The 26,012-nt window shown below is 45.3% G+C and overlaps 1 protein-coding gene across 1 annotated transcript in view; it reads left to right on the top strand.

Moving 5' to 3' along the window:
* LOC309621944 (uncharacterized protein) overlaps positions 1-26,012 on the top strand; it is a gene marked incomplete at both ends in the record, with an annotated part of 85,166 nt that overhangs the window by 45,535 nt on the left and 13,619 nt on the right. Inside the window, 3 exons of the mRNA XM_082409215.1 lie at positions 1,033-1,170; positions 9,618-9,755; positions 22,309-22,446. Of these exons, the coding sequence (XP_082265341.1) occupies positions 1,033-1,170; positions 9,618-9,755; positions 22,309-22,446 (414 nt within the window). The remainder of the gene's footprint in view (positions 1-1,032; positions 1,171-9,617; positions 9,756-22,308; positions 22,447-26,012) is intronic.

Here is a 26,012-nt window from a genome sequence, read left to right as displayed (position 1 = left end):
TGGAATCTGTCAGCCAGCTCTTCCTCAACTTCCTAATACTGAACTTGCCTGTCTGTTGCGATTAGGTCCTAACTGGTGTCCATATATCTTGTTTCCTTCCAATCCACTCTTCACACAAGAAACCTTCAAAGCAAGTTGGAACGTTGCTCATAAACATCGCTCACAAGCATTGTTTTGAGAATAGAAAACACACTGTTGGCCTTTAAGACTCTGCGTGGTCTAGAATCCTCTCTGCTTCTCTAGCCCCATCTTGTGCCACTTTTGCCCTCACTTTCTATGCTTCAGATACACTGAATTAACCTTAGTTCTCACTCATCTGACAGAAGTCAGTTCAGATACTATTTTTCACTGTGATTCCTAGCATTAAGGAATTTGATTATCAGGTTTTGTATGAGGACTATTTCATCAGGGGTACAGAAGTTCTGGCCATCTCTGGTTTTGGATATCCCTTATTTGTTGAGACCTTTGCGTTGTTTGGTTGCCTTTTGTCTGTTTTCCAGATGGGAAAACAGGAACAAGGGAAGTATAGGTTATTACTAGGTGGGGTTGAACAAGTGGAGCAGCAAACTGCAAAGCAGAAAGAAGAGGGACGTACTATAGAGGGATATGACTTCCATTCTCAAGGCGCCTGCATCCTGTGCAGGGAGACAGCCTAACATAAAATGTGCCTAACAACAAATATATTGACTTCTTACTAAAAATCTCCAGTTCATAGAACCGAGGGGTTTGTACCTTCTCCTTTAAAAGTGATAGTCCTGGGACTTCCCCGGTGGTCCCGTGGTGAAGACTCTGCGCTTCCAATGCAGCAGGCGTGGGTTCAATCCCTGGTTGGGGAGCTAAGATCCCACATGCTGCACAGCCAAAGAAATTTTTGTCGAACGTTATACTCCTGTATTGTTGGCTTTAGTGGTTTAGATTTTGTTGTACTGTTAAGAAGATTTCAGTTTATTTACCGGGAACAAACAACACATAATGTAAAAATAGTTTCCCAGAAACGATTTCCATCATTCTCTTCCTCCCTTTCTCCCGCAGACTGGTGTTTCACCTTGACAAGTTCTCTGTCATTCCATAGGAAAGCTGTCTGGCTTGGAGGTTGCAATCCCAGGGAATTTTTCATCAGCGGGGAAGTCTCCATCACTACAGAGGAATCAAGGGAGAAGTCAGTCCCTGGTAAGTGAGATGCTCCCCCTAAACACCAACACAGCAGTCGTGTACCTTTCAAGGGGTTCAGGGGCAAGATGGGCAAGGCATTTCTACTAACTCTTCTTAAGGATCACGGACAGTGCCCTATGCTACGAGGTAAGCGGTGACTGCTGTAGTTCTTACTGGTGATCCTTTCCTGTCACTGATTCTCGGCCTTCTTTGTATTTCATAGGACTGTTGTCAGTCCAATACAAAATGAGTCTTATTTTTAAAAACCTGAAATGTTTTACAGAGCCTAGCATTCTCATATAGGGTCCTTTCCATTCTCCCCACTTTCCCGAGAGGCCAAGAACACTTCACACCATGAACTAGGAGAGGGGGTAGAGCCCTTTTTGATGAAATACATCAACAAAGACAGAGCCTTAGCCTGCTTGCTCTCTGGACAGGATCTCGGACCACAAGGTCTTCAATCCTGGTATAAATGAAGGAAGTGAGGACAGTTCAACTGGCACTCTGATAACAAGAGTTCGGAAACACCTTCCAAAGAGACTATAGCAGTAGATGAGGGAAGGGAGTGCTACAGTGTGGCAGTACAGGGGGAATGATCGGCTACAGCAGTGAAAAGTGTGGTACCGATTGGTGTGCTCTCGGGGTTCTTGTACATGTAGCATAGATGACCTCTACAGTGGCCCTCCCACCTTCCCACCTGCATTAGGTGTTCTTTTTTTTTGTAATTTATGTTTATGTATTTATTTACTGTTTGAACTTATTTATTCTACGTATTTATTTTTTTGGCTGCACTGGGTCTCTCATTGCTGTGCACGGGCTTTCTCTAGTTGGCGGCTAGCGGGGGCTACTCTCGGTTGCGGTGTGCGGGCATCTCATCGCGGTGGCTTCTCTTGTTGCGGAGCATGGGCTGTAGGCACGTGGGCTTCGGTAGTTGAGGCTCACGGGCTCTAGAATGCAGGCTCCGTCGTTGTGGCACATGCGCTTAGTTGCTGCACGGCATGTGGGATCTTCGCAGACCAGGGCTCGAACCCGTGTCCCCTGCATTGGCAGGCGCCACCAGGGAAGCCCTAGGTGTTCTCATATAGAGTCTAAAAACAGAGAGCACTGAGAGAAGGTAGTGGTTATTAAAGGCTCAGGATCTAAATTCTACCTGTCTCTACACCCCTTCCCAGCTGTCGATTTGACCCCATTTTTGAATGCCGACCTCATTCTTCAACTTTCTCTGGCGTTTGTTATACTCACCTTGAAAACTTGTTTCTGTGATGCGTTGAGCAGACACAGGGTGGCAGACTGCAGAGGTGGAAGCTGGTGGTCGGATATTTGTGGGCTGAATCTCCTTCAGTCCCATTCCCATTTCTGGTTGCCCAGAGGCCCGACTTCCTGTGTATGACGCCGAGCCGTAGGATTGCGGGCAGGAGCCAAGTTCTCCATACAGTAAAGACCCCAGTGTGCCTTGGTTACAGTAATATACCTGGCTTCCTTCCTGGCAGGGAAGTGACAGGCGGCTCTGCCCCTGATTTGGAATCTGAGATGGTGTTCCCTGAGCAAGGCTGGCAGAAAGCGATGGATGTAGAGGGACCATGTTCTTGGCGTCTGAAGTTTTATCATCCTGGGCTGCCAGAAACATGGAGGAGGCAGCTGTGTGGCGGTCAGTGAGTGCCAGAGTAAAGTCTCCGAGTGAAGAAGAATTCTTTTCAGTGCTTGCTGTGATGTCCCACTCAAGAACACCTGGATAGGAAGCAGCTGAAGTGGAGATCTGGCTGTGGTCAGTAACTCCAGATAACATAGTCGTGCTAGAATGTTGGTAAAGGTAGGCACTACCCATGAGTGTCTGGAAAGGGGTACCAGTAGCCGATGCCGAACTGACGGCAGGGGCAGAGACTCTGGAGAAGTTGCAGACACTTCGTGTTAGGGAAGTTGCATTGCTCACCACAGGAGGAGAATGCTGCAGAGAATTTAGAGTTCCAAGTAGAGATGGATGTTGGAAATTTTCTGTAAGAACAAGAGGGTCATGAAAAACTCAGGGAGGTTGAGAAATTCTCACTACGTTTGAGGAACGGCATCATCTGAAGGTTCTTGCTATCAGGACACCTCTACTATCACTACTTCCTGAGAAACCCAAAATCAGACAGTTAATGATGGCTGTAAGGACTGAGCAGTTTTCCACTCTTCTCTATTAACTGCCTGTGCTCCCATCTTGGGCACAGACGGGCAGAAGAGCCAAGTGGTGTGGTTCAGAGATTGTTCTCTAGGCTGGAAGCAACCTTCTCCCTGCCCTGTCTTTCCCTTCAGCCTGCACTCGTATTGACTTCTATGCTATTTCCTAGACTGGAAGCATTTTAGAACTAGGAGGCCCTTAGAGAACTTCGATGTTCTCAGTCTCATTTCGTGAGTAAGGAAACTGAGGCTCAGAGAGGTCGGGTTGACTTGTTCAAGTTCTCTCATTATGTTAGTATCATTACCAGGTTTCAGAACCTAAGTATCCTGACTTCCTTGCCAGGACTCCACTCTGAGCATGATACTGCCAGAAAGCAGGAGAAATAGAACTTATAATATAGGCATTTTTTTTGTCCATTAGAAAACAGTACGGCTGTTACCATTGTCGTCTTCAGTGTCTCCCTTTGCTTGTGCAGTTCCCACGCTATTACCTAGAGGTGACGTACAGCTCAGTCCAACTGGTGAATTGAAAGAGTCATTTTTGCCCTCTTCAAGCCTGGTTTCTCATCCTACCTCAAAATGATTACCCGAAAGTGGATTTCTTAAGTGCTTTTGGAAAGGGAAGAGTTATCTGATTACTTCAGATTCCTCACCTGTAAAGTGGTTATAACACCACCACCAATAATAATAGCAGTAATAATTAATAGATGAATAAGCTGATCTATTGCGTATGATTTATATGGAGGAAGATACAATAAGTTCTAGAAAGACAAAGAAAAATCATGACAAGCATATTACGTTAACGAAAAAGAAATCCATAGATATTAATGAAAACTGGGGTATGTGGCAAGTATCGAAGCCTAATGAATTTACTAACAAATGGCATTCTGTACTATCCATGCAATATTATGAAAGTGAATTTTGCCCACTCTATTTTAGTGAATACTATTAACCAGAAGACACGATGGAGGTGATAGAGGTGAATGAATTCCTAGCCAATGCATACAGACAGAGAAGGTATGTCAGTAAAAAATGCATAACAAGCAACAGAATGCAATAAATGTGCATGTATAGGTAGCCACAACACATATAGACAAGTATTTCAATGAAAACCGGTACGAAGCAGACAGCAAAATAATAAGTGTAAAAGAGTTTCATTATTGTGCTCCTTCATATTTTTACCCAGCAAGTAAGAGGTATTAAGCCTAGGAGAAATATATATTTCAATGAATATAGCTTATATAATAAGCAGAAAGGAAGCTTAAAATGTATCAGGAAGGTTTTTGGATTTATCCTAGAACTTAGATTAGAATCATCTTCAGCATCCAAGAAGATGGCATCCCAAAACCTCAAAAAACCATCATGCCTAGAATCCAATTAAAAAAGATTTTCAAATGTAAGAAAATCCACAGGACTCCACAATATGGTTTTCGATAAACGTGGATGTTTGTTTGTTTTGTTTCTTTGGCCGCGCCGCGTGGCCCTGGCCGTGAAAGCACCGAGTCCTAAGCACTGGACCGCCAGGGAATTCCCTAAGTGGGGGGGGGGAATTAGAGATGTGGGGCTTGACTTTTTCTTCTTCTTCTTCGGTAGCTAAGCTCTACAAGCGAACGATGGCTGTTGATCAATGTGCTCTCTGTGTTAGGAAGGAAATAACTGTAAAAATGAAAAGCAGCCTTGCCTTAGAACCTACATATCACACCAAGGAAAATAGTCCTTCTGATTCAATTTAGAAGATATCACTTAAAATGTTGAATTGGTGAAATGTCTACCTAGTTTAAAAATTAGAAAGAATAAAACACTGAAAAGCAGCCCCCTAGATAACCACTGTGGTTGCTTGTTTATAGGAGGCATCATTTCTAAAACGTATTTCTAAAATGTTTATATTCAAAACTGTCAAGTGGCCAACTGTATTCAGAGAGGCAATAAAAGAAAGAAAACGGAGTATGACTTTTCTGATAAGCTGCCTTTCCTGGTGATCCCCTGTTCTGGCCTTACTTTCCTTCTTAGTCTGTTAATGTAAGGGTTTGCTACCATCAACTTGGTTTTGCCCTGCTCTGAGCAGGTTTCCCTCTGTGCTGTTTCTGCTTTAATTGAAAATCTTTGGTTCCCATCAGCATTCCATTGCAAACTCCGTTTTTCTTGAGAGCTCCTCTATGCTTTCCCTCTTCATTCTTACATTTTCTCCCATCTCTTGGTGCCTGTTGGCCTGTGCTAATGAAAACCATCCTAAACTTCCTTACGCTCGACTCTGTGCCTCCCTGTAGAGCCCAGTACTCTCCATCCTCTCTCCCTATTCTCTCTTTTCAACTAGTCGAAATCCTAGTGGAGGGAGACCATTAGAGATGAAACATCTTGGTATATATTGCTAGTTTTCTATGTCCCCTGGCTTTTCTATGTTTCTGTTGAAACACTCTTGAGAAGTGTCTGATTTCGTTTTCTACATGGGTACCCTTTAAGGCTCAATACTGGAAAAGAAGGGGATCAGAGTGATCAACCCAACGTGGTATCCTAACGTAACAGTTAAGGAAAGCAACAGGCTTTGTGAGACAGCCAGTGATTTGTCCAAAGTCACACAGATAGTAAACGTCAAAGTCAAAACTGAAATTAGGTCTCCAGACGTGTAGTTCAATACTTTCCCTCATTATTCCATGCTATTTTGAATCTCCTACTTACTCAATTTAGGGGCAAAAGAAATCGAACGCAAAACTTTCCAAAGTTTCTTTTCTTACCTGACATGGTCAGAGAAGAGGAAGCATCCACTGCAGGTACAAGGGATGAGGAGACAACACTAGAGGATGTCCGAGTGGCTGCAGCTGAACGGCGCACGTGTCCAGTACAGAGGTCACTGGTTACTGGTCCAAACAGCTCCACGGAAACCCCAAGACTCTACCAAGTGGTAGTAGGTTTGGTAGGAGAGTGATGTCACAAAGCAGGCAGTTGAAAGGTATGAGAGAGCCAATAGGGAGGTCCGATCCCCAACAGGAAGGCGGGCTTGGGTGAAGAGAGTGTAGGAGAGCTAAAACAACACCTGAGTTTCTGAGCTCTGGGGAGGAAATCCTAGAAGACAGATTTACCTCCCCCAGGCTCTTCCATTAGGGAAATCATTGCCACATTTCTTACAGACGTTCATTAATACACTGAACTAAGAGTTACTTATATTCTACAGAGTATTCTATTTTATGTATCATATACTTAGAGCTATATAGATCTTCTTTAATTAATAATCCTTAGGAAGGAAAGAGCCATCTAGTTTGAACTATTACAGTTGTTCTGAAATCATATGTGTCTAATGAGTGAACTGATAGCAGCTTTTAAGGAGCCAAAGTAGGGATTAAGAAGCTCTTTTTGTAACTTGGTTCAAGAGTAGGGTGAAGTTTGTTGAGTGTACCTTGTGGAGAATGTTGTGGTCCAAGGCTCTTCTCTTTTAGTTTCTTCTCCTTGACTCCTACCTTCCTTGGGCTGGGCTAGGCTGGGGGCCAGGTTGGACTTGCGACTTAACGTTTCTCTTCCGCTTTCTCTTTTTTTTTTTTCTTCCATTATGGGCATTGCTTCGAGGACAAGCCTTGATCTTGCATTGGACGTTACTTCCTGTCACCTTCCAGCAGCAGGAGTCTTCTTTTCAGTGCTTGATGCTTCACGAAATAGACTCTGCCCGTTGGCAGCAAATACCAGAGAGCTAGGAGACAGAGCTGGTTGCAGACCTTTCCTCTTCCAGCCTTTGGTTGCAATTGTTTGGCCCATAATTTGCTAGCTCTAGTTCCTTGGGCCACACAGGTATCCTGCCATCTCCAGCTCTTGTTATATGTGAGAGACATTCTGAACACTGTCCCTTTTTCTTTGCACAGAAGTATATACAGTGTGGCAGTTACTGTAATCTCCTCCGCCTTGCAAACAGCCACTCTAGAATCTTGGACCTCTAGGACTCTCTGTCTTGCATGCTTGGGGGCAAGGCCAAGCAAAATGAAGAGGAGAATAATTAGAGAAAGAGGAGGACGTTGGTGGAGAATTGGGAGCAGGTAAGGTGAAAGGGCACAGGAGAAAAGAGATGCATGTAGACTTTTTGGTTTCTGTGGGAAACAGGTTGACACACTTGGGCCTCATTTGGTATTAACAGAACAGAGAGTTAAAGATCTAAGTAGCTAGATAGTGTGCAGCAACTGCCATGAAGTCTGTACACTGAAGAGAAGAGTCTCACATCTAGTTTTCATTTTGTTTTATGTCATAGTACCTTATTTATAGCATTCACTGGTGTGTTTGTAGAATACAGATGTTTTCAAATGCTCTGGTTTTGTCTACATGGTTATCTCCTTGTCCTGTTTGTAAGGAATCCAACATTGTAAGACATATTGCATGTTTTTCTCTTGACGATTGTTGACCTTGAAGCGTCATGAACTAACTTGAGCTGTTGGATTCTGTGGAGAAACGTTCAAAAGGGTCTGTGAAAAAGGCACTGTGGTGAGTCGCATTATGCACCCGAGCGTAAGGAGCAAGATATCTGCCACCAGCCCAGCTTGGCCTGGATTGCCTCTGTTTTAGTTCCCCTGGTTAGTGCTTTTCTCCCTAACCACTCTTGTGACTGTGATAATGTGAGTAAGGGCGGAGTTGCTAATGATCTATGTGTGAGGTAAGCTGGTTTGAGGGAGGAAATCTATGGACCTAGTCATTTTCCTTGGTGGTAAGCTTTCAGGGGTGCAGAGATGGATCTTCCTGGGGCCTTTTCTGGTCCCAGGAAGATATCGCATAGATGGGACCTCCCAAGACACACATTGAATCTTTAGGCCTGTTTTTCCTATTATGAGGTACGAACGAGTTTCTTCACTGATGGGGATGATGCTTATCTGAGAAGAAATTGTGAAAGGTGGTGTAGTGTAGAGGTGTGGCTTAAGCTTTTAAGTTTTCCTCCAGGTTTTTCCCCTAAGCTTCCTACTTCGGACGGCCTACTTACATGATACTAGTAGGTGATGTCCGGCTAACAACTTCCTAAATATACCTGCAAGCCAGATCAGTGTCTCTTTTCTCTGTATTCCCATGGAAATCAAGAGTCCCGCCGAATTTTCCATCGAAACAGTTGATTTGTGTTGTCTCTAGGAATTCTAAAGGGCGTACCGTTGCTTCCTAACCGGTGTCATTTGGGAGATCCGCCTCTGTACGTTCAAATGATTAATTTTGAGACTTTGCTCATGTGTGCAGTAAACCCTTGAATTCCCTAAGACCTTCCTTTCCTCCATCTCCTACCCCATTAAGCCCGCTTCAGTTCATCTCCTGAATTTCTTTGGAATCTGTCAGCCAGCTCTTCCTCAACTTCCTAATACTGAACTTGCCTGTCTGTTGCGATTAGGTCCTAACTGGTGTCCATATATCTTGTTTCCTTCCAATCCACTCTTCACACAAGAAACCTTCAAAGCAAGTTGGAACGTTGCTCATAAACATCGCTCACAAGCATTGTTTTGAGAATAGAAAACACACTGTTGGCCTTTAAGACTCTGCGTGGTCTAGAATCCTCTCTGCTTCTCTAGCCCCATCTTGTGCCACTTTTGCCCTCACTTTCTATGCTTCAGATACACTGAATTAACCTTAGTTCTCACTCATCTGACAGAAGTCAGTTCAGATACTATTTTTCACTGTGATTCCTAGCATTAAGGAATTTGATTATCAGGTTTTGTATGAGGACTATTTCATCAGGGGTACAGAAGTTCTGGCCATCTCTGGTTTTGGATATCCCTTATTTGTTGAGACCTTTGCGTTGTTTGGTTGCCTTTTGTCTGTTTTCCAGATGGGAAAACAGGAACAAGGGAAGTATAGGTTATTACTAGGTGGGGTTGAACAAGTGGAGCAGCAAACTGCAAAGCAGAAAGAAGAGGGACGTACTATAGAGGGATATGACTTCCATTCTCAAGGCGCCTGCATCCTGTGCAGGGAGACAGCCTAACATAAAATGTGCCTAACAACAAATATATTGACTTCTTACTAAAAATCTCCAGTTCATAGAACCGAGGGGTTTGTACCTTCTCCTTTAAAAGTGATAGTCCTGGGACTTCCCCGGTGGTCCCGTGGTGAAGACTCTGCGCTTCCAACGCAGCAGGCGTGGGTTCAATCCCTGGTTGGGGAGCTAAGATCCCACATGCTGCGCAGCCAAAGAAATTTTTGTCGAACGTTATACTCCTGTATTGTTGGCTTTAGTGGTTTAGATTTTGTTGTACTGTTAAGAAGATTTCAGTTTATTTACCGGGAACAAACAACACATAATGTAAAAATAGTTTCCCAGAAACGATTTCCATCATTCTCTTCCTCCCTTTCTCCCGCAGACTGGTGTTTCACCTTGACAAGTTCTCTGTCATTCCATAGGAAAGCTGTCTGGCTTGGAGGTTGCAATCCCAGGGAATTTTTCATCAGCGGGGAAGTCTCCATCACTACAGAGGAATCAAGGGAGAAGTCAGTCCCTGGTAAGTGAGATGCTCCCCCTAAACACCAACACAGCAGTCGTGTACCTTTCAAGGGGTTCAGGGGCAAGATGGGCAAGGCATTTCTACTAACTCTTCTTAAGGATCACGGACAGTGCCCTATGCTACGAGGTAAGCGGTGACTGCTGTAGTTCTTACTGGTGATCCTTTCCTGTCACTGATTCTCGGCCTTCTTTGTATTTCATAGGACTGTTGTCAGTCCAATACAAAATGAGTCTTATTTTTAAAAACCTGAAATGTTTTACAGAGCCTAGCATTCTCATATAGGGTCCTTTCCATTCTCCCCACTTTCCCGAGAGGCCAAGAACACTTCACACCATGAACTAGGAGAGGGGGTAGAGCCCTTTCTGATGAAATACATCAACAAAGACAGAGCCTTAGCCTGCTTGCTCTCTGGACAGGATCTCGGACCACAAGGTCTTCAATCCTGGTATAAATGAAGGAAGTGAGGACAGTTCAACTGGCACTCTGATAACAAGAGTTCTGAAACACCTTCCGAAGAGACTATAGCAGTAGATGAGGGAAGGGAGTGCTACAGTGTGGCAGTACAGGGGGAACGATCGGCTACAGCAGTGAAAAGTGTGGTACCGATTGGTGTGCTCTCGGGATTCTTGTACATGTAGCATAGATGACCTCTACGGTGGCCCTCCCACCTTCCCACCTGCATTAGGTGTTCTTTTTTTTTGTAATTTATGTTTATGTATTTATTTACTGTTTGAACTTATTTATTCTACGTATTTATGTTTTTGGCCGCACTGGGTCTCTCATTGCTGTGCACGGGCTTTCTCTAGTTGGCGGCTAGCGGGGGCTACTCTCGGTTGCGGTGTGCGGGCATCTCATCGCGGTGGCTTCTCTTGTTGCGGAGCATGGGCTGTAGGCACGTGGGCTTCGGTAGTTGAGGCTCACGGGCTCTAGAATGCAGGCTCCGTCGTCGTGGCACATGCGCTTAGTTGCTGCACGGCATGTGGGATCTTCGCAGACCAGGGCTCGAACCCGTGTCCCCTGCATTGGCAGGCGCCACCAGGGAAGCCCTAGGTGTTCTCATATAGAGTCTAAAAACAGAGAGCACTGAGAGAAGGTAGTGGTTATTAAAGGCTCAGGATCTAAATTCTACCTGTCTCTACACCCCTTCCCAGCTGTCGATTTGACCCCATTTTTGAATGCTGACCTCATTGTTCAACTTTTCTCTGCCGTCTGTATACTCACCTTGAAAACTTGTTTCTGTGATGCGTTGAGCAGACACAGGGTGGCAGACTGCAGAGGTGGAAGCTGGTGGTCGGATATTTGTGGGCTGAATCTCCTTCAGTCCCATTCCCATTTCTGGTTGCCCAGAGGCCCTACTTCCTGTGTGTGACGCCGAGCCGTAGGATTGCGGGCAGGAGCCAAGTTCTCCATACAGTAAAGACCCCAGTGTGCCTTGGTTACAGTAATATACCTGGCTTCCTTCCTGGCAGGGAAGTGACAGGCGGCTATGCCCCTGCTTTGTTCGTGGGCCTCCTGATCCAGCAGTTCCCTTGGCTCTGCCCCTGTCGTCAGCTGCCCCTAGGATAACTCTGAGCCCTAGCCACTTCTCTGGTAGATTTCCCTATTCCCCCACTACAGTCACACCTGAATAAGGCAACTCAGACCTTTCAGAGATGTGTCCTGAACCTCTTGTTTTCTGAAATACCTATCTGGTGGTTGTGAGACTTAAGGCCAGCGTCCCCGAGAGACTTTTTCTATTTCTCCTAGTAAACCTAGACTCATCTTCTGTCACCTTCAACTCTACTCCAATTGTGTTCTTTCAACCCAGACCTCTGACCCTGCTTTTTACTTCTGCCATTTCATCCTCGCTCCTGCTTCCTTTCCTAAATCCATACGTCTCTTTTGGCCTTCCTAGCCCTGGGCCAAGTTCCTTCCTCTTTGCTCAGTTTTTACCCCTTTCCTTCATTCTCCCATCCAACTTTCAGTCCTTCCTTTCTCACGCCCCAGTTAGCAGCATCTGAAAATTCGAAAGGTTTGTTACTCGTCTATTAATTGTATTCCATTTACTTATTCAGTTCTATACCTGTCTTACCTGTGTATGGAAGAACAGCTGGTAGCCAAGGTGGCACCAAGAATCCTAGCAGCTCTCACTTGACGTATCCGTAGTAGTCGGCAATTTCCATTTCGTTTTCCCTCTCGGTGAAAAATTGCAGCTTGCCCGAAGAGGTGTATCCGGCAGCATTCTCCCGTTGTTGTTGAGCCCGCCTCTTCATGGCCTCTCGCTCTGGCCTCTGCTCTTGTTCGATGGGCTTTGACATGACTGGCTCAGGCACGTTGGGTTCCCTCCATGGAACTCGTTGCTTGCTGAAGTCTTGGAGTAGAAAGTGGGTTTGGAGCTTGGGTGGGGACTGGCGCTTATTCACAGCAGGGGGAACAGGCTCCCGCTGGAGAGGAGCGCCAGATGAAGTTTTGGAGGGTGCAGGCCTAGGAGCAGCAGACTGAGGGACACGAGGCTGGGTATGGTTGGGCCAAGCCGGTTGGGTTGGGTTGGTCACAGTTGGCTGAGCTGGTTTGGCGGGGCCTGGCAAAGAGGCAGGAGCTGGCTGGGATGAATTGGCTGCAGCAGGTTGAGCTGAGTCAGTAGAACCAGGCTGGGCACGGTAAGCCCCAGCAGGCCGATGTGAGGCCAGAGACTGTGGCCTCCGAGGAGCGGGTCGAGCTTGAGGCTTGTCCCAGGCAGAAAAAGGCAGAGGTATCAACTTGACCTTCCCAGGAGGAGGCCGCTCATACTGGGCTGGAGACGGACACTCTGTTTCAGCACTGCTGTCTGGTTTCTGGGCTTGGACTTGCGTTTTCTCAGGACCCTTCCCCTCACGTGGGGTATGCCGCCATGGCTGGATAGCTGGGGGTGGCTGGGGGTCTTTGGGGTTGCTTGACTTTCCCAAGAGCCGACAGGAAGAGCGCCCAGTTTTCGTCTCATTCTTCTTCCCCAGCGCATGAAGAACCTTCACAGACTCCAGCATGCGCACGCCAAGGGAGGTTCGAGGCTTTTGAAAGCTCTGTTGGAGAAGCTCAGTTTGGTGTTCCTTTCGCTTCGTGTGGGGGATTGCTGGCTTCTCTTCTGCCTTGACTTTGTTCCCTGACTGCTTGTTCTCCTCAGCCTTGTTTCTCCCTCTGGTCCTTTTGGTCTTTTCCTGCCCGTGGCTCTTAGTTTTGCTGATCTTTCTGGATGCAGCTTTCTGAGGTTTGCCTTGAGAGTGCTTGGCCGTGTTCACAGGAGCCCTGTCACTGACTGCAGCGTGGCATATAACCACTTCTCCCCCTAACAGGCACTCTGGATTCTTTGGCTGGATTTTGGCCTTGGGAGCGCCACTGATAGGCTCAGAGGCTTTCTGTTTGTTCTTCCTGGGTTGATCAGAGGGAACCTTTATGACACTTGGCTTTTCCTGCACCTGATTCACCTTAATGGCTCTGGTGTCTTTAGCTTTGATCACGTTGGGACCTTGGGATTGATCAAGATCTTTCAAAGGATTAAAGAGCTGGGGAAGGTGAATATCCTCCGCCAGTGTAGTAATGTCTGCAAGACCACTGCTAGGTTCAATCCCATTTTCAAGTGTCCCTAGGTCCTGACGACTCCGGCTGTTCTCTCCCAGATCAGCATTTTCAGAACCAGGCTGCTCCTCTTGGCTGAGGGGATCGGTGCAGGCCAGCGGCTGGTGAATATCAGGGATTCCTAAAGGGAGTAGTGGAGGATCTTGGTTCTCTGTTGGGATCTGGTAGGCATCCAGAGGCTTTGAAAGCTTGGTTTTGATATCATCCACGTGCTTACTCTCTATTTGTCCCTGGCTTGGAGCTGGAGGCAGGGCCAGGAGACGCCTGGCACTCTGGACTGGAGCTGTCACTGAAATGTCCCCAAGTTCAGATGGTGGGTTACTCTCAAGTATGTGGCTGTTTCTGCTACTGCAGGACTTGGGGAGTTCTTGACTTTGTGTCACACAAAACGTCTGGCTTGGAGGTTGCAATCCCAGGGAATTTTTCATCACCAGGGGGGAGGTCTCCATCCCTACAAAGGGATCAAGGGAGAAGTCAGTCCCTGGTAAGTGAGATGCTCCCCCTAAACACCAACACAGCAGTCGTGTACCTTTCAAGGGGTTCAGGGGCAAGATGGGCAAGGCATTTCTACTAACTCTTCTTAAGGATCACGGACAGTGCCCTATGCTACGAGGTAAGCGGTGACTGTTGTAATTCTTACTGGTGAGCCTTTCCTGTCGCTGATTCTCGGCTCGCTTTGTATTTCATAGGACTGTTTATAAGTCCAATACAAAATGAGTCTTATTTTTAAAAACCTGAAATGTTTTACAAAGCCTAGCATTCTCATATAGGGTCCTTTCCATTCTCCCCACTTTCCCGAGAGGCCAAGAACACGTCACACCATGAACTAGGAGAGGGGGTAGAGCCCTTGCTGATGAAATACATCAACAAAGACAGAGTCTTAGCCTGCTTGCTCTCTGGACAGGATCTCGGACCACAAGGTCTTCAATCCTGGTATAAATGAAGGAAGTGAGGACAGTTCAACTGGCACTCTCATAACAAGAGTTCTGAAACACCTTCCGAAGAGACTATAGCAGTAGATGAGGGAAGGGAGTGCTACAGTGTGGCAGTACAGGGGGAACGATCGGCTACAGCAGTGAAAAGTGTGGTACCGATTGGTGTGCTCTCGGGGTTCTTGTACATGTAGCATAGATGACCTCTACAGTGGCCCTCCCACCGTCCCACCTGCATTAGGTGTTCTTTTTTTTTTGTAATTTATGTTTATGTATTTATTTACTGTTTGAACTTATTTATTCTACGTATTTATGTTTTTGGCTGCACTGGGTCTCTCATTGCTGTGCACGGGCTTTCTCTAGTTGGCGGCTAGCGGGGGCTACTCTTGGTTGCGGTGTGCGGGCTTCTCATCGCGGTGGCTTCTCTTGTTGCGGAGCATGGGCTGTAGGCACGTGGGCTTCGGTAGTTGAGGCTCACGGGCTCTAGAATGCAGGCTCCGTCGTTGTGGCACATGCGCTTAGTTGCTGCACGGCATGTGGGATCTTCGCAGACCAGGGCTCGAACCCGTGTCCCCCGCATTGCATTGGCAGGCGGATTCTTAACCACGGCGCCACCAGGGAAGCCCTAGGTGTTCTCATAGAGAGTCTAAAAACAGAGGGCACTGAGCGAAGGTAGTGGTTATTAAAGGCTCAGGATCTGAATTCTACCTGCCTCTACACCCCTTCCCAGCTGTCGATTTGACCCCATTTTTGAATGCCGACCTCATTCTTCAACTTTCTCTGGCGTTTGTTATACTCACCTTGAAAACTTGTTTCTGTGATGCGTTGAGCAGACACAGGGTGGCAGACTGCAGAGGTGGAAGCTGGTGGTCGGATATTTGTGGGCTGAATCTCCTTCGGTCCCATTCCCATTTCTGGTTGCCCAGAGGCCCGACTTCCTGTGTATGACGCCGAGCCGTAGGATTGCGGGCAGGAGCCAAGTTCTCCATACAGTAAAGACCCCAGTGTGCCTTGGTTATAGTAATATACCTGGCTTCCTTCCTGGCAGGGAAGTGGCAGGCGGCTCTGCCCCTGATTTGGAATCTGAGATGGTGTTCCCTGAGCAAGGCTGGCAGAAAGCGATGGATGTAGAGGGACCATGTTCTTGGCGTCTGAAGTTTTATCATACTGGGCTGCCAGAAACATGGAGGAGGCAGCTGTGTGGCGGTCAGTGAGTGCCAGAGTAAAGTCTCCGAGTGAAGAAGAATTCTTTTCAGTGCTTGCTGTGATGTCCCACTCAAGAACACCTGGATAGGAAGCAGCTGAAGTGGAGATCTGGCTGTGGTCAGTAACTCCAGATAACATAGTCGTGCTAGAATGTTGGTAAAGGTAGGCACTACCCATGAGTGTCTGGAAAGGGGTACCGGTAGCCGATGCCGAACTGACGGCAGGGGCAGAGACTCTGGAGAAGTTGCAGACACTTCGTGTTAGGGAAGTTGCATTGCTCACCACAGGAGGAGAATGCTGCAGAGAATTTAGAGTTCCAAGTAGAGATGGATGTTGGAAATTTTCTGTAAGAACAAGAGGGTCATGAAAAACTCAGGGAGGTTGAGAAATTCTCACTACGTTTGAGGAACGGCATCATCTGAAGGTTCTTGCTATCAGGACACCTCTACTATCACTACTTCCTGAGAAACCCAAAATCAGACAGTTAATGATGGCTGTAAGGACTGAGCAGTTTTCCACTCTTCTCTATTAACTGCCTGTGCTCCCATCTTGGGCACAGACGGGCAGAAGAGCCAAGTGGTGTGGTTCAGAGATTGTTCTCTAGGCTGGAAGCAACCTTCTCCCTGCCCTGTCTTTCCCTTCAGCCTGCACTCGTATTGACTTCTATGCTATTTCCTAGACTGGAAGCATTTTAGAACTAGGAGGCCCTTAGAGAACTTCGATGTTCTCAGTCTCATTTCGTAAGGAAACTGAGGCTCAGAGAGGTCGGGTTGACTTGTTCAAGTTCTCTCATTATGTTAGTATCATTACCAGGTTTCAGAACCTAAGTATCCTGACTTCCTTGCCAGGACTCCACTCTGAGCATGATACTGCCAGAAAGCAGGAGAAATAGAACTTATAATATAGGCATTTTTTTTGTCCATTAGAAAACAGTACGGCTGTTACCATTGTCGTCTTCAGTGTCTCCCTTTGCTTGTGCAGTTCCCACGCTATTACCTAGAGGTGACGTACAGCTCAGTCCAACTGGTGAATTGAAAGAGTCATTTTTGCCCTCTTCAAGCCTGGTTTCTCATCCTACCTCAAAATGATTACCCGAAAGTGGATTTCTTAAGTGCTTTTGGAAAGGGAAGAGTTATCTGATTACTTCAGATTCCTCACCTGTAAAGTGGTTATAACACCACCACCAATAATAATAGCAGTAATAATTAATAGATGAATAAGCTGATCTATTGCGTATGATTTATATGGAGGAAGATACAATAAGTTCTAGAAAGACAAAGAAAAATCATGACAAGCATATTACGTTAACGAAAAAGAAATCCATAGATATTAATGAAAACTGGGGTATGTGGCAAGTATCGAAGCCTAATGAATTTACTAACAAATGGCATTCTGTACTATCCATGCAATATTATGAAAGTGAATTTTGCCCACTCTATTTTAGTGAATACTATTAACCAGAAGACACGATGGAGGTGATAGAGGTGAATGAATTCCTAGCCAATGCATACAGACAGAGAAGGTATGTCAGTAAAAAATGCATAACAAGCAACAGAATGCAATAAATGTGCATGTATAGGTAGCCACAACACATATAGACAAGTATTTCAATGAAAACCGGTACGAAGCAGACAGCAAAATAATAAGTGTAAAAGAGTTTCATTATTGTGCTCCTTCATATTTTTACCCAGCAAGTAAGAGGTATTAAGCCTAGGAGAAATATATATTTCAATGAATATAGCTTATATAATAAGCAGAAAGGAAGCTTAAAATGTATCAGGAAGGTTTTTGGATTTATCCTAGAACTTAGATTAGAATCATCTTCAGCATCCAAGAAGATGGCATCCCAAAACCTCAAAAAACCATCATGCCTAGAATCCAATTAAAAAAGATTTTCAAATGTAAGAAAATCCACAGGACTCCACAATATGGTTTTCGATAAACGTGGATGTTTGTTTGTTTTGTTTCTTTGGCCGCGCCGCGTGGCCCTGGCCGTGAAAGCACCGAGTCCTAAGCACTGGACCGCCAGGGAATTCCCTAAGTGGGGGGGGGAATTAGAGATGTGGGGCTTGACTTTTTCTTCTTCTTCTTCTTCTTCTTCGGTAGCTAAGCTCTACAAGCGAACGATGGCTGTTGATCAATGTGCTCTCTGTGTTAGGAAGGAAATAACTGTAAAAATGAAAAGCAGCCTTGCCTTAGAACCTACATATCACACAAAGGAAAATAGTCCTTCTGATTCAATTTAGAAGATATCACTTAAAATGTTGAATTGGTGAAATGTCTACCTAGTTTAAAAATTAGAAAGAATAAAACACTGAAAAGCAGCCCCCTAGATAACCACTGTGGTTGCTTGTTTATAGGAGGCATCATTTCTAAAACGTATTTCTAAAATGTTTATATTCAAAACTGTCAAGTGGCCAACTGTATTCAGAGAGGCAATAAAAGAAAGAAAACGGAGTATGACTTTTCTGATAAGCTGCCTTTCCTGGTGATCCCCTGTTCTGGCCTTACTTTCCTTCTTAGTCTGTTAATGTAAGGGTTTGCTACCATCAACTTGGTTTTGCCCTGCTCTGAGCAGGTTTCCCTCTGTGCTGTTTCTGCTTTAATTGAAAATCTTTGGTTCCCATCAGCATTCCATTGCAAACTCCGTTTTTCTTGAGAGCTCCTCTATGCTTTCCCTCTTCATTCTTACATTTTCTCCCATCTCTTGGTGCCTGTTGGCCTGTGCTAATGAAAACCATCCTAAACTTCCTTACGCTCGACTCTGTGCCTCCCTGTAGAGCCCAGTACTCTCCATCCTCTCTCCCTATTCTCTCTTTTCAACTAGTCGAAATCCTAGTGGAGGGAGACCATTAGAGATGAAACATCTTGGTATATATTGCTAGTTTTCTATGTCCCCTGGCTTTTCTATGTTTCTGTTGAAACACTCTTGAGAAGTGTCTGATTTCGTTTTCTACATGGGTACCCTTTAAGGCTCAATACTGGAAAAGAAGGGGATCAGAGTGATCAACCCAACGTGGTATCCTAACGTAACAGTTAAGGAAAGCAACAGGCTTTGTGAGACAGCCAGTGATTTGTCCAAAGTCACACAGATAGTAAACGTCAAAGTCAAAACTGAAATTAGGTCTCCAGACGTGTAGTTCAATACTTTCCCTCATTATTCCATGCTATTTTGAATCTCCTACTTACTCAATTTAGGGGCAAAAGAAATCGAACGCAAAACTTTCCAAAGTTTCTTTTCTTACCTGACATGGTCAGAGAAGAGGAAGCATCCACTGCAGGTACAAGGGATGAGGAGACAACACTAGAGGATGTCCGAGTGGCTGCAGCTGAACGGCGCACGTGTCCAGTACAGAGGTCACTGGTTACTGGTCCAAACAGCTCCACGGAAACCCCAAGACTCTACCAAGTGGTAGTAGGTTTGGTAGGAGAGTGATGTCACAAAGCAGGCAGTTGAAAGGTATGAGAGAGCCAATAGGGAGGTCCGATCCCCAACAGGAAGGCGGGCTTGGGTGAAGAGAGTGTAGGAGAGCTAAAACAACACCTGAGTTTCTGAGCTCTGGGGAGGAAATCCTAGAAGACAGATTTACCTCCCCCAGGCTCTTCCATTAGGGAAATCATTGCCACATTTCTTACAGACGTTCATTAATACACTGAACTAAGAGTTACTTATATTCTACAGAGTATTCTATTTTATGTATCATATACTTAGAGCTATATAGATCTTCTTTAATTAATAATCCTTAGGAAGGAAAGAGCCATCTAGTTTGAACTATTACAGTTGTTCTGAAATCATATGTGTCTAATGAGTGAACTGATAGCAGCTTTTAAGGAGCCAAAGTAGGGATTAAGAAGCTCTTTTTGTAACTTGGTTCAAGAGTAGGGTGAAGTTTGTTGAGTGTACCTTGTGGAGAATGTTGTGGTCCAAGGCTCTTCTCTTTTAGTTTCTTCTCCTTGACTCCTACCTTCCTTGGGCTGGGCTAGGCTGGGGGCCAGGTTGGACTTGCGACTTAACGTTTCTCTTCCGCTTTCTCTTTTTTTTTTTTCTTCCATTATGGGCATTGCTTCGAGGACAAGCCTTGATCTTGCATTGGACGTTACTTCCTGTCACCTTCCAGCAGCAGGAGTCTTCTTTTCAGTGCTTGATGCTTCACGAAATAGACTCTGCCCGTTGGCAGCAAATACCAGAGAGCTAGGAGACAGAGCTGGTTGCAGACCTTTCCTCTTCCAGCCTTTGGTTGCAATTGTTTGGCCCATAATTTGCTAGCTCTAGTTCCTTGGGCCACACAGGTATCCTGCCATCTCCAGCTCTTGTTATATGTGAGAGACATTCTGAACACTGTCCCTTTTTCTTTGCACAGAAGTATATACAGTGTGGCAGTTACTGTAATCTCCTCCGCCTTGCAAACAGCCACTCTAGAATCTTGGACCTCTAGGACTCTCTGTCTTGCATGCTTGGGGGCAAGGCCAAGCAAAATGAAGAGGAGAATAATTAGAGAAAGAGGAGGACGTTGGTGGAGAATTGGGAGCAGGTAAGGTGAAAGGGCACAGGAGAAAAGAGATGCATGTAGACTTTTTGGTTTCTGTGGGAAACAGGTTGACACACTTGGGCCTCATTTGGTATTAACAGAACAGAGAGTTAAAGATCTAAGTAGCTAGATAGTGTGCAGCAACTGCCATGAAGTCTGTACACTGAAGAGAAGAGTCTCACATCTAGTTTTCATTTTGTTTTATGTCATAGTACCTTATTTATAGCATTCACTGGTGTGTTTGTAGAATACAGATGTTTTCAAATGCTCTGGTTTTGTCTACATGGTTATCTCCTTGTCCTGTTTGTAAGGAATCCAACATTGTAAGACATATTGCATGTTTTTCTCTTGACGATTGTTGACCTTGAAGCGTCATGAACTAACTTGAGCTGTTGGATTCTGTGGAGAAACGTTCAAAAGGGTCTGTGAAAAAGGCACTGTGGTGAGTCGCATTATGCACCCGAGCGTAAGGAGCAAGATATCTGCCACCAGCCCAGCTTGGCCTGGATTGCCTCTGTTTTAGTTCCCCTGGTTAGTGCTTTTCTCCCTAACCACTCTTGTGACTGTGATAATGTGAGTAAGGGCGGAGTTGCTAATGATCTATGTGTGAGGTAAGCTGGTTTGAGGGAGGAAATCTATGGACCTAGTCATTTTCCTTGGTGGTAAGCTTTCAGGGGTGCAGAGATGGATCTTCCTGGGGCCTTTTCTGGTCCCAGGAAGATATCGCATAGATGGGACCTCCCAAGACACACATTGAATCTTTAGGCCTGTTTTTCCTATTATGAGGTACGAACGAGTTTCTTCACTGATGGGGATGATGCTTATCTGAGAAGAAATTGTGAAAGGTGGTGTAGTGTAGAGGTGTGGCTTAAGCTTTTAAGTTTTCCTCCAGGTTTTTCCCCTAAGCTTCCTACTTCGGACGGCCTACTTACATGATACTAGTAGGTGATGTCCGGCTAACAACTTCCTAAATATACCTGCAAGCCAGATCAGTGTCTCTTTTCTCTGTATTCCCATGGAAATCAAGAGTCCCGCCGAATTTTCCATCGAAACAGTTGATTTGTGTTGTCTCTAGGAATTCTAAAGGGCGTACCGTTGCTTCCTAACCGGTGTCATTTGGGAGATCCGCCTCTGTACGTTCAAATGATTAATTTTGAGACTTTGCTCATGTGTGCAGTAAACCCTTGAATTCCCTAAGACCTTCCTTTCCTCCATCTCCTACCCCATTAAGCCCGCTTCAGTTCATCTCCTGAATTTCTTTGGAATCTGTCAGCCAGCTCTTCCTCAACTTCCTAATACTGAACTTGCCTGTCTGTTGCGATTAGGTCCTAACTGGTGTCCATATATCTTGTTTCCTTCCAATCCACTCTTCACACAAGAAACCTTCAAAGCAAGTTGGAACGTTGCTCATAAACATCGCTCACAAGCATTGTTTTGAGAATAGAAAACACACTGTTGGCCTTTAAGACTCTGCGTGGTCTAGAATCCTCTCTGCTTCTCTAGCCCCATCTTGTGCCACTTTTGCCCTCACTTTCTATGCTTCAGATACACTGAATTAACCTTAGTTCTCACTCATCTGACAGAAGTCAGTTCAGATACTATTTTTCACTGTGATTCCTAGCATTAAGGAATTTGATTATCAGGTTTTGTATGAGGACTATTTCATCAGGGGTACAGAAGTTCTGGCCATCTCTGGTTTTGGATATCCCTTATTTGTTGAGACCTTTGCGTTGTTTGGTTGCCTTTTGTCTGTTTTCCAGATGGGAAAACAGGAACAAGGGAAGTATAGGTTATTACTAGGTGGGGTTGAACAAGTGGAGCAGCAAACTGCAAAGCAGAAAGAAGAGGGACGTACTATAGAGGGATATGACTTCCATTCTCAAGGCGCCTGCATCCTGTGCAGGGAGACAGCCTAACATAAAATGTGCCTAACAACAAATATATTGACTTCTTACTAAAAATCTCCAGTTCATAGAACCGAGGGGTTTGTACCTTCTCCTTTAAAAGTGATAGTCCTGGGACTTCCCCGGTGGTCCCGTGGTGAAGACTCTGCGCTTCCAATGCAGCAGGCGTGGGTTCAATCCCTGGTTGGGGAGCTAAGATCCCACATGCTGCACAGCCAAAGAAATTTTTGTCGAACGTTATACTCCTGTATTGTTGGCTTTAGTGGTTTAGATTTTGTTGTACTGTTAAGAAGATTTCAGTTTATTTACCGGGAACAAACAACACATAATGTAAAAATAGTTTCCCAGAAACGATTTCCATCATTCTCTTCCTCCCTTTCTCCCGCAGACTGGTGTTTCACCTTGACAAGTTCTCTGTCATTCCATAGGAAAGCTGTCTGGCTTGGAGGTTGCAATCCCAGGGAATTTTTCATCAGCGGGGAAGTCTCCATCACTACAGAGGAATCAAGGGAGAAGTCAGTCCCTGGTAAGTGAGATGCTCCCCCTAAACACCAACACAGCAGTCGTGTACCTTTCAAGGGGTTCAGGGGCAAGATGGGCAAGGCATTTCTACTAACTCTTCTTAAGGATCACGGACAGTGCCCTATGCTACGAGGTAAGCGGTGACTGCTGTAGTTCTTACTGGTGATCCTTTCCTGTCACTGATTCTCGGCCTTCTTTGTATTTCATAGGACTGTTGTCAGTCCAATACAAAATGAGTCTTATTTTTAAAAACCTGAAATGTTTTACAGAGCCTAGCATTCTCATATAGGGTCCTTTCCATTCTCCCCACTTTCCCGAGAGGCCAAGAACACTTCACACCATGAACTAGGAGAGGGGGTAGAGCCCTTTTTGATGAAATACATCAACAAAGACAGAGCCTTAGCCTGCTTGCTCTCTGGACAGGATCTCGGACCACAAGGTCTTCAATCCTGGTATAAATGAAGGAAGTGAGGACAGTTCAACTGGCACTCTGATAACAAGAGTTCGGAAACACCTTCCAAAGAGACTATAGCAGTAGATGAGGGAAGGGAGTGCTACAGTGTGGCAGTACAGGGGGAATGATCGGCTACAGCAGTGAAAAGTGTGGTACCGATTGGTGTGCTCTCGGGGTTCTTGTACATGTAGCATAGATGACCTCTACAGTGGCCCTCCCACCTTCCCACCTGCATTAGGTGTTCTTTTTTTTTGTAATTTATGTTTATGTATTTATTTACTGTTTGAACTTATTTATTCTACGTATTTATTTTTTTGGCTGCACTGGGTCTCTCATTGCTGTGCACGGGCTTTCTCTAGTTGGCGGCTAGCGGGGGCTACTCTCGGTTGCGGTGTGCGGGCATCTCATCGCGGTGGCTTCTCTTGTTGCGGAGCATGGGCTGTAGGCACGTGGGCTTCGGTAGTTGAGGCTCACGGGCTCTAGAATGCAGGCTCCGTCGTTGTGGCACATGCGCTTAGTTGCTGCACGGCATGTGGGATCTTCGCAGACCAGGGCTCGAACCCGTGTCCCCTGCATTGGCAGGCGCCACCAGGGAAGCCCTAGGTGTTCTCATATAGAGTCTAAAAACAGAGAGCACTGAGAGAAGGTAGTGGTTATTAAAGGCTCAGGATCTAAATTCTACCTGTCTCTACACCCCTTCCCAGCTGTCGATTTGACCCCATTTTTGAATGCCGACCTCATTCTTCAACTTTCTCTGGCGTTTGTTATACTCACCTTGAAAACTTGTTTCTGTGATGCGTTGAGCAGACACAGGGTGGCAGACTGCAGAGGTGGAAGCTGGTGGTCGGATATTTGTGGGCTGAATCTCCTTCAGTCCCATTCCCATTTCTGGTTGCCCAGAGGCCCGACTTCCTGTGTATGACGCCGAGCCGTAGGATTGCGGGCAGGAGCCAAGTTCTCCATACAGTAAAGACCCCAGTGTGCCTTGGTTACAGTAATATACCTGGCTTCCTTCCTGGCAGGGAAGTGACAGGCGGCTCTGCCCCTGATTTGGAATCTGAGATGGTGTTCCCTGAGCAAGGCTGGCAGAAAGCGATGGATGTAGAGGGACCATGTTCTTGGCGTCTGAAGTTTTATCATCCTGGGCTGCCAGAAACATGGAGGAGGCAGCTGTGTGGCGGTCAGTGAGTGCCAGAGTAAAGTCTCCGAGTGAAGAAGAATTCTTTTCAGTGCTTGCTGTGATGTCCCACTCAAGAACACCTGGATAGGAAGCAGCTGAAGTGGAGATCTGGCTGTGGTCAGTAACTCCAGATAACATAGTCGTGCTAGAATGTTGGTAAAGGTAGGCACTACCCATGAGTGTCTGGAAAGGGGTACCAGTAGCCGATGCCGAACTGACGGCAGGGGCAGAGACTCTGGAGAAGTTGCAGACACTTCGTGTTAGGGAAGTTGCATTGCTCACCACAGGAGGAGAATGCTGCAGAGAATTTAGAGTTCCAAGTAGAGATGGATGTTGGAAATTTTCTGTAAGAACAAGAGGGTCATGAAAAACTCAGGGAGGTTGAGAAATTCTCACTACGTTTGAGGAACGGCATCATCTGAAGGTTCTTGCTATCAGGACACCTCTACTATCACTACTTCCTGAGAAACCCAAAATCAGACAGTTAATGATGGCTGTAAGGACTGAGCAGTTTTCCACTCTTCTCTATTAACTGCCTGTGCTCCCATCTTGGGCACAGACGGGCAGAAGAGCCAAGTGGTGTGGTTCAGAGATTGTTCTCTAGGCTGGAAGCAACCTTCTCCCTGCCCTGTCTTTCCCTTCAGCCTGCACTCGTATTGACTTCTATGCTATTTCCTAGACTGGAAGCATTTTAGAACTAGGAGGCCCTTAGAGAACTTCGATGTTCTCAGTCTCATTTCGTGAGTAAGGAAACTGAGGCTCAGAGAGGTCGGGTTGACTTGTTCAAGTTCTCTCATTATGTTAGTATCATTACCAGGTTTCAGAACCTAAGTATCCTGACTTCCTTGCCAGGACTCCACTCTGAGCATGATACTGCCAGAAAGCAGGAGAAATAGAACTTATAATATAGGCATTTTTTTTGTCCATTAGAAAACAGTACGGCTGTTACCATTGTCGTCTTCAGTGTCTCCCTTTGCTTGTGCAGTTCCCACGCTATTACCTAGAGGTGACGTACAGCTCAGTCCAACTGGTGAATTGAAAGAGTCATTTTTGCCCTCTTCAAGCCTGGTTTCTCATCCTACCTCAAAATGATTACCCGAAAGTGGATTTCTTAAGTGCTTTTGGAAAGGGAAGAGTTATCTGATTACTTCAGATTCCTCACCTGTAAAGTGGTTATAACACCACCACCAATAATAATAGCAGTAATAATTAATAGATGAATAAGCTGATCTATTGCGTATGATTTATATGGAGGAAGATACAATAAGTTCTAGAAAGACAAAGAAAAATCATGACAAGCATATTACGTTAACGAAAAAGAAATCCATAGATATTAATGAAAACTGGGGTATGTGGCAAGTATCGAAGCCTAATGAATTTACTAACAAATGGCATTCTGTACTATCCATGCAATATTATGAAAGTGAATTTTGCCCACTCTATTTTAGTGAATACTATTAACCAGAAGACACGATGGAGGTGATAGAGGTGAATGAATTCCTAGCCAATGCATACAGACAGAGAAGGTATGTCAGTAAAAAATGCATAACAAGCAACAGAATGCAATAAATGTGCATGTATAGGTAGCCACAACACATATAGACAAGTATTTCAATGAAAACCGGTACGAAGCAGACAGCAAAATAATAAGTGTAAAAGAGTTTCATTATTGTGCTCCTTCATATTTTTACCCAGCAAGTAAGAGGTATTAAGCCTAGGAGAAATATATATTTCAATGAATATAGCTTATATAATAAGCAGAAAGGAAGCTTAAAATGTATCAGGAAGGTTTTTGGATTTATCCTAGAACTTAGATTAGAATCATCTTCAGCATCCAAGAAGATGGCATCCCAAAACCTCAAAAAACCATCATGCCTAGAATCCAATTAAAAAAGATTTTCAAATGTAAGAAAATCCACAGGACTCCACAATATGG

This window comes from Balaenoptera borealis, assembly GCF_965194805.1.
Source record: "Balaenoptera borealis genome assembly, contig: HAP1_SCAFFOLD_1245, whole genome shotgun sequence".
NCBI classification, from domain to species: domain Eukaryota; kingdom Metazoa; phylum Chordata; class Mammalia; order Artiodactyla; family Balaenopteridae; genus Balaenoptera; species Balaenoptera borealis.
Note: the sequence above shows the minus strand (reverse complement) of the source record. Positions and strands in the feature narration are given on the sequence as shown.